This window comes from Strongylocentrotus purpuratus, unplaced genomic scaffold (assembly GCF_000002235.5).
Source record: "Strongylocentrotus purpuratus isolate Spur 01 unplaced genomic scaffold, Spur_5.0 spur5_scaffold_14, whole genome shotgun sequence".
NCBI classification, from domain to species: Eukaryota; Metazoa; Echinodermata; class Echinoidea; order Camarodonta; family Strongylocentrotidae; genus Strongylocentrotus; species Strongylocentrotus purpuratus.
In genome coordinates this window covers 12,597,580-12,607,127 of record NW_022145599.1, presented here as the reverse complement: position 1 = coordinate 12,607,127, position 9,548 = coordinate 12,597,580, and the positions used below count along the sequence as shown (strand labels likewise).

The following is a 9,548-nucleotide window of genomic DNA, read 5'->3' as shown; positions in this document are numbered from 1 at the left end:
CTGATTAAGAGAAGACTATAACCCGTAGAATTAAATTAGAAGAAAAAGCAAAAATACAAAAGTAACATAGATAAGGTAAGAAAAACAGTGGCAATCAACTAAATAAAGACAAATATGGTGCGCACCTCCATTGACCGACGCACAACTGCAATTTACAATTTGAAAAGATAGGTTTTGAGTAGAGATTTGAATTGAGATACAGAGGGGGCGCAGTGAATAAAGGCGGGCAGTTTGTTCCAGAGAGCGGGGGCAATAACTGAAAAGGCGCGGTCACCATACCGGGTGTTAGTGCGGGGTCCAGGTGTTAACAGTAATGTGGAAGATGAACGAAGTGTTCGTGACGACGTACGGGAACGTAAGGATATGAGATCGGAAAGGTAAGAGGGGGCTAAGCCATTGATAGCTTTGTAGCACAGGAGAAGAATTTTGAAGGATATGCGGTGGTGAATTTTAAGCCAATGTAGTGAGTTCAATATTGGAGTTATGTGCTCTGATTTACGCGAGAGAGTCACAAGCCGAGCAGCGCTATTCTGTACCCTTTGAAGTGGGACTAGATGTGACTGAGGGAGGCCAGAAAGAGAAGAATTACAGTAATCGATATGGGTCGAGACAAAAGCATGGACTAATTTTGAAGTTGTGGGTCGGTCAAGTAGCCTCCTGATTCTACTGATCTTATATATACCAAAGGAAGCAGACTTACAAATATTACTAATGTGTTGTTTGAAAGTAAGATTGCTGTCAATATTTAAACCAAGGTCACGCACAGAAGCACAACAACTGAGAGAGCCATCACTCATAACAAGATCAGGAAAGGGGTCTGAGTTCCGAAATTTAGAAATAATATGAATCATTTCAGATTTTGAATCATTAAGGCAGAGACAGTTTTGAAAAGACCAGGTTTTGATTTCATTGAGGCAACTGGTGAGTTTGTTCGCGGCTACTGTCCTGCTGTTTGGGTGAAGAGTTACATAAATCTGGGTGTCGTCTGCATACATAGTGTGTTGAATATTCTGATGAAGGTTAATAACATTTGAGAGAGGGCTGGTGTAAAGAATAAACAGGAGGGGGCCGACCACGGAACCCTGAGGAACGCCGCAGATGAGGGGAAATGATTCCGAGTTGGTGTCATTGATGATCACCTTCTGAGTTCGGTGCATGAGATAGGAGCGAATCCATTGAAGTACGGTGCCGGTGATGGAGAAGTCGTTCTCTAAGCGATGGAGTAACAGGTCGTGGTTGATAGTGTCAAATGCGGCAGTGTAATCAAGCAAGATGAGGACAGCTTCATTACCCTTATCTACAGCTAGAAGTAGGTCATTTAGGACCTTGACAGTTGCAGTCTCAGTAGAATGATGATTCCGATAGGCAGATTGGTGGATTGGAAACAAACCGAGATTGTCAATGTGGGCTTTCAGCTGTAGTGACACAATACGTTCCAAAACCTTCCCAAGGAATGGCAGGTTTGCGATGGGCCTGTAGTTCTTAAGTCCATTCGTGTCGAGACTCGGCTTCTTTAGGAGGGGAAGAAGCAGAGAAGTCTTAAAAGACTCTGGAACTATTCCGGATGATAACGAGAGATTGAACAGTTTGGTTATGTGAGGAAGGAGTTCATCGAGGACTTCCTTTAGAAGCCAGGTAGGAATCGGATCTAGCTTACAGTGTTTAGAAGGAAGTGAAGTGATGAGCTTCCTGACTTGTGAGAGGGATACAAGGCAGAAATCAGAGAGTTCATGACGAGGGCCTGGAGCAAAAGATCTTGAAGCTGGTGCTGGTACTACATTAGGGAAAGAGGATACAACTTTGGCGACTTTTTCCCTGAAGAATGTAGCAAATCTGTTGGCGAGTTCACTATCAGAAGAATGATCTGGAAGAGGTGAAGATTGAGTGGGCGTTGAGAGTGTCTTCACAAGACGAAACAGTTCTTTAGTGTCAGCATTCTTGATGAGATCTTTGAGATACGCTGACTTCGCATTGAAGATGCACTCATAATATGACTCGCATTCACGGCGGTACAGCTCTCTATCAACAAAAAGTCCAGATTTGATCGAACGACGTTCCGCACGACGCCTTCGCCTCTTGGCTTCCTGGATATCATCGGTAAACCATGGCGCATCAGGTCTGATTGATACAGTCTTGACCTGGATTGGAGCGTGCTCATCAATCAACGTCCGCAAAGATGAGTTGTAATGCTCCGCGGAAGCAGATGGACAAGATAGATCAGGAAGTGAATGGAACATTGTGTCAATAGAGTTGCGTAGAGAGTCCTTGTCAATGCTGCGATATTTCCTGAAGGAAACCTCTTTCTTGGGATTCTTCGGCCTTGCGATATTGACAGTGGTGACAAGTGCACAATGGTCGGAAGGCATGGAAGATAGCGAGTTCACGTTGCAGACATCATCCGAATTCCTTGTGAAAATCAAATCTAGAGTGTGACCTGCGCGATGGGTTGGTTCACGAACATGTTGCTTGAACCCTAACGAATCAACACATGTCATAACAGATTTTGCAAAATTATCATTGGGATCATCAACATGTATGTTGAAATCACCCAATAATAGAGGAAAATGATCATCTACAACAGCACCTTCAAGGAGAGTTGGAAATTCATCCAAGAATGTGCCGTTGGAGAGATTATTATTGGCAGACGGGGGTGGTCGATAAATACAGTACAACCTTACAGCAGATGAAGGTGTCAGATTGAGTGTGACATCCAGTAATTCAAAAGATGCAAAATCATTGTTGTTGTTCAAGGTACAGCGAGCCGTGGATCTATAGAGAAGCAAAATCCCACCGCCCTTGGAAGATAACCGGGGTCGATGGGTGAAATCATAATTAGGCAAACCAGATCTTAGATCAGCTAATATGAGACCATCCCTCTTACTGTCTCCAGAGAGCCACGACTCGGTGATGACTAGAACATCTAGATCATGTTCAACAATCAAATCAGTAATTGCGTGTGTTTTATTGGTCATGGAACGTGCATTCCAAAGGCCAAGTTTGAGGCTATTGGATGATACCGACATTGGTGGAGGGAAATCCGGCCTTGGTATCGTACGCCGCCCACGTCCGCGATGAGTTCGACGTCGGCGACCGATGCCAAGATCGCAGATCCTGCTCCAAACATTCATGGGTAGTAAATTAAGCGGCTGGTTATTAATCTGATGGAGATCATTCAAGTTGTATGAAATATGTAAAGCTGTACAATCAGCTGAATAAGGAGGTGAGTTGGTATGGCCAATATTGGAAACATTCTCAGTGCGATTCACTGGACCAGGATTGGGCTGGATATCTCCAGAATTAAGGAGACATCGAAATGTAGCTGTCGAATTACAGTAGTATAGTATAGGTTGACTACAATATTTGAGATGTTTACAGTGGAGGCTCTTCATGTGTGAGCCAGTACAAGTGAAACATTCCTTGGTTATATAGGGCTGATTCAAAGTGTACAGAATAGAAATAACAAGCCCTATAGAAAACAACACTTTCAATGGCTTTCCATCCATTGTACAAGCAGGAATAGCTTACACAAAAGGAGCATACAAAAGAGACTATTGTGAATGTCAGTACATTCAAATGGTATACAAGCAAAGTACCAGTAAAGCTTAATGCACATGCCTGTACAGTAAAATTGAACAAGAACATCAAACATTAAACTTAACAGAAATACTGCAAATTCACACCAAAAACAAAAGGAGCATACAAAAGAGACTATTGTGAATGTCAGTACATTCAAATGGTATACAAGCAAAGTACCAGTAAAGCTTAATGCACATGCCTGTACAGTAAAATTGAACAAGAACATCAAACATTAAACTTAACAGAAATACTGCAAATTCACACCAAAATACACCTTACAAATTGATTACCTCTGTTCCTTGACCAATATCAAACACAATGTTGAAAATACAAATACTAAATCCAACCAAAATTGGTGAAAAATGAAACAAATTACAGAGCTCAAAATGAGAGAGGCTACCTATAGAGGTGCACACCATGGGTGTTCTTTGTACAAAAAATACACCAGTTAAATACTTGCATTTCATAAGTGTAATATATTTACGAATTAAGATTTCTCAACAAATTCATATGACTTTTAACTTGAAATACCTAAACATTAGTTGCGCAGCTGAATTCATACTATCCAACTTAATTTTAAAAACTGTTATTGCATAGTACTTTTACTACAAATACAATACATATTGATACATACAAATCCTAATACACCTAATATTTCTTGTGGATAATGATAATAAAAAACATGTAAATGTCTTGTTTACCCAGGGTAGCCTCATCAGTATTAATATTCCCCCCCCCTAGGGCCCTGCATTCATATTGACTCGATTGAAAATATGTGCTTAATTCATTCTGTAATATTTATGAAATATTGTAGGACACCAACATCTTTTTTGGAATAAAGGTTTTCAAATCGGATCAAAGGCACACAGAAAATATTCATTAATAATTCGTTGGTGTAAGTTGGTGTATTGACTGAATGAAACGATACTCATTCATCTAAATCACTAACTTAAATTCAACATAGTAGGCATGATTTCATTTGAACGTTTTACATTCATTTTCAACTGTGACCATAATGCTTTCAGAATATAGTTGAATTTTATTTCATGATTTGAAATGCATGTGTAATATAATATGCATATTTATTTATTCAGTGGAAACTGTTTACTTGAGAAATTGGTTGGTTACTAATACAAGAATTCTGGTTAATGTAAATGTATTCATAAATATACATGAGCAAACGTTCACGTATGCAAACCTATAGGTAGAAAGACTAAATATCTATGTACCTATATGAAACTAAGGCGCCATGGACCATACAATGAGATGCCAGAATGAAAGCATATATCAATGAGGAAGACCAAATTCATTCAAACTACTCTCGTGTGTCACTAGCAATGTTCAGTTTGTGTAATTACTATTTCCAAGTTTCTTCTTGACTTTTATACCTATATCATGAGCCAACATATGTACACGTACACGTAGTTGCTAGCAAAACTATATTCATGTACGTAACCAAATTGAATTAAATTCATTAACTCGATGGAAAAAGTATATAACAAAATTCCTATGGTTGAAGAATTTTGCAATGTTCGAAACAATATAATTTGCATCAAAATTCTTGTATACTACATAACCAAAGACGAAAAGTATTAAATCTATCATGCACTATCACTGCTATGTTCGTTTGTAAAATGTAAGAAAATGGTGAATTTAAACTTTTTGTACTACTTAGTAAATATCAATACGATGTCTATGACATTCTCCAAAACAATTATAAATAATGTGGAGCTAAGACAACCGATACATCAACATTTATTTGTGTTCATATTTGCAAGAATGAATAAGTGTTTTTCAAAAGTTGGGAACAATTCCATAATGCAGATATAAATCAAAGAGACTTTCAAGGTAAACAAAATGGAAGAAAATTATGTTGGAGAGAAAGTTAAAAAAAATTGCTTCTTCATCATTGTCCTCATAAGCAAAAGGAATTTACATTTCATATAAAATGTTATTTGTTAAGAATCATAATCTATATACATTTAATTTTCATCTTAATATTCACCTGTACAAATATATTATTATTAGCAAAATTATTATATCCTATTTAATCCATTTGAAGCATAACCTCGCATTTTCAGAGTTGTAAAATACATTTTGAACATGTTCTTTTATTATAGTGCCAATGATGCATCAAACTAAATAGATTATGGTTATGATTACGGTTACGATTACAATGATTATGATGATGATCAGTATGCCGGATATTGATTATGGTGATGGTTTTGATTATGAATATGATTATGATTACACTGACTTTGATCATTATGATTATGATTATTATTATGATTATGATTACAATGACTTTGATGATAATGATTATGGTTTATTATGATTATGATGACTAGGATTAGGATTACAGGATTTTGATTATGATTACGATTGTCATGGTTATTATGATTGTGATTACAATGATTATGATGATTACGATAATGATTATGATTTTTGTAATAATGATCGTGGTTATGCTTATAACGATGATGAAAACATAACTATAATGATAACCACATTTACAGAAATTACAAACTACTTTTAAGCACATAAAGAAAATACACATGGGAAATTTACAGAATTTGTGAATGCAGGACATGGCCCTCAAGAGCAAATTACTTGATTACGATGACGGCCATAATAAACAGTAATCAACAATAAAAGTATTATTTGTCATTTTATTTGGTCTCATTAAGCTCTGGTAGGTAGAGCTGCCAACCTACAGTGTATTGGAATCTAAAGGTAACCTAAAATAGATAACAATGCTCTAATATATGGGGCAAAATGCCTTGGACTTGCCTTCTGCTCTGTGGGTCTCATTTCCCACTGCAAACCTACATATTTGGCCTGTCAGCGTCACAGTTTAGAGAGGAATGGCATTGTTAATAGCCTCATGCTTTTCCCAAACTGAGCCCAGAATAATTCCTGTCCATCTTCATCATCTGTCCACAACATGTAAGGTTTGTTCCTACTCAGGAACAACCTGACAAGGTACGGCAGGTTCTCATCCTCGATGTCCTCAACAAAGATCAAGATGACTTTGTCCAGTCCCGAATCGTTGAGATGCTCCGGAGCCATATGAAGCTTGGTCATGGTCCAGGCATCATTGACAGAATGGTTGCTTAGTAACAAGACAGTCTTGAAGCTGTTGTCGATGGCATCATAGAGTGCAGGGATGTAGTACATACCCAGGTGAAGGTCTTCGTCTCCAAAGATGATATTCTGTAGATGTGGCATCCTCTCCTCCAGTGCAGGTCTTATGACCCGGTCAACCCACTCCTGTTCTGCTTCCTCGAACATGAGGTTGAGATGATGACGATAGTTATCTGCATTGAAATCTTCTGCCATTTCCTCGTATCCAATGACAGCTAGTTTGAGGAGAAAGATTTTGTGTTTCAACCACCATCGTTTGTTGTAGACAAGCATGGATATCATCACAAGCACTAAACCTGTCAATGTAAGAACCGTGATGAGAACAATGTCCGCACCACAGTGATCCTCAGGATGGAATGCCATGATTGGCTGATTCACCAATCCCTTTAACGATGTCTTAGAGCACAGTGTCTTTTCTGGATGTTTGAGATCAATGTCGGCTGACTGCAGCCATTGCCTGAACGATGTCAGGGAGCATGTGCATGCGAAAGGGTTTCTAGAAATGTCCAACCTTAGTGATGTATTCGCTGGCAGCACTGTCCCACGCTCAACGGTGCTGATTTGATTTCCCGATAAAGAGAGCACGGTCAGTCGAGGAGCCTGGGCAAATATCGTCGGTTCCAGACCACTGAGCATGTTATCTGAGATGTACACAGCACTCAGTAGATAGAGACCATGAAAAATGTCTCCTGGCAACTCCACCAGCTTGTTTTCACGGAGATACAGAATCCTGAGAGAAGAGAGGGGACTGAAGACTCCCGGCCTCAGCACTTGTTTTCTTGATTTGCTCAAATCAAGGTAGTAAACTTTTGAAAGGTTGTGAAATACTCTCTCATCCAGGCTGACTAAATAATTGTCGTTGAGGTGTACTTTCTTTAATGAAAAGAGACCAGAGAAAAGTGACCGATTATTAATCCCATTGTATAAATCGGTATCTCTCAGCGTGGCACTTTCTAAGTTTAGATCTTTTAAACATGTCATATTATAAAATTGCTCAATAGAACTTTGAGACACCTGAATATCTGTATATGACAGATCCAAATAGAGCAAGGTCCGAAGTTGCTTGAAGGTGTCTTTCAAGAGTACTACTTTCTCGTTTGACAAATGCTGTTCCCTCAAGAGTACAAGATCCGTAAATGCATATTCACTGTAACTAGTAAGTTGGTTGTTAGATACATCAAGTACCTGCAGATTTATGAGCCCTTTAAACTTCCCTCGAGGAATTAATGGTATATAGTTATTAGATATGTCAAGTGCTTTGAGAGTCCCTAGTGTCCAAAGTCGTCCACCAATGTTAAGATCGGTGATTCTATTACCGGATAGGGAGATTGACCGTATTAATGGCATTCCGTCAAAGGATTGGGGTGAGATATTTGGTAGTAAATTGTTGGATACATCCAATGTTGTTAAATTTGGCAAGCAAGCAAAAGTTTCAGGTGGTAAGGAAACTAGTTTGTTAGAGGATACGTCAAGTTCTAATAGCGATGTTAACAGGCAGAAGGACTCGTTGGAGAGTGAACTTATCTTGTTATAAGATAAAAGCAGCATCTTGAGCCATATGAAACCCCAAAATGATCCAGGAGGTACATTCTCAATGGAATTTCTCCTCATGTCAAGTTTCAAAATAGACGGATAAGGGGTATGATAATCACTGGCATTGTCAGGTGGAAGAAGTTGATGGATTTTACATGAAGATATCGATAATTTGTTGATATAAGTCATTCCTAAAAATGGTCGAATATCAAAGGATTTGAGAAGATTTCCTTGAAGTGTAAAACTGTCTATGAAAGTCAGATGAGAGAAGGCTTTTGGTGATAATTTCTGTATCTTATTTCCAAACAGTGAAAAATTACCAACAGTAGTATTTTGCAGGGGCAGAAAGTCACTCTGATGGACTTCTTGCACCTCATTCTCTTGAAGAAATACTTCCGTCAAATGAGACCATCGGGAAAATCCCTTGAAATTAAGACTTTTTATTTTGTTGTATTCTAGCTCTATTCGTGAAAGTCCTGGTATGGCTGTAAGAGATTTACAAGGAAGAGTATCCAGCTGATTATAACCCAAGTCTAGTTTGGTGAGTAGCGTGTTTTTGACAAAGAGCAGAGGAGACATAGTCTGTAGATTACAATGAGATAATATGACCGACCTAAGCATTGTCAGGGGCCACAGGGTCTTGATTTCGATGACAGAAAGTGGGTTTCTAGATGCAGCCAATGTAACAAGATTTGGCAGGAGTTTGAAGGACTCGTCGTGCAGGGTTGTTAGGTTGTTTCATTCACAGACCTTTATGTGTGAGAGTTGATGATACAGCCTTTAGAAACTGGATCAGAAATGGCAGCAGCGTGCGTGAGATCTCATCAATGCTCATCAGCATAACTTCTGTAGAGTTACAATGCAATACATGTACATCTATATTGCTTCCTCAACATATTGAAAGTAGGAAATATTAGGCCTCTCATAAGTTCTTGTTCATCATGATGACAGGAAGTAAAATTACCCCTGTATGATTTGAAGAAGCGAAACCTCTTCGCCTTAAAGAGAATATATGTAGATATATACATGTAACTAATATACAGATCCCTGTTGTATAGTCCATATGTATTATTCATGCATAGTCAAATGTCATCTTGTGCTGGTTAAGTTTTAATGTGGAATAAAGTTGGTCAAAAGTGTATTTTTCTTCCGATTTTAATATGAAAAATTGTACATAAAAACCTTGATAAAAATGCATGCTTGCTTTAAAGTTGTTGAAATTTATCTTTCATTTTCACATCTGTAATCTTATCTAAACAGGAAGTTGTAGCTCTTCCTGAGTGAAACTTAGATGA

At 38.4% G+C, this 9,548-nt stretch overlaps 1 protein-coding gene across 1 annotated transcript; it reads right to left on the bottom strand.

Moving 5' to 3' along the window:
* Positions 1-6,430: 6,430 nt before the first annotated feature.
* On the bottom strand, positions 6,431-8,832 carry LOC115923738 (insulin-like growth factor-binding protein complex acid labile subunit). Its single transcript, XM_030985011.1, is given in 2 exon segments — positions 6,431-6,456; positions 6,459-8,832. Coding segments are annotated over 2 exon segments (2,400 nt in total).
* Between the last annotated feature and the right edge of the window lie 716 nt (positions 8,833-9,548).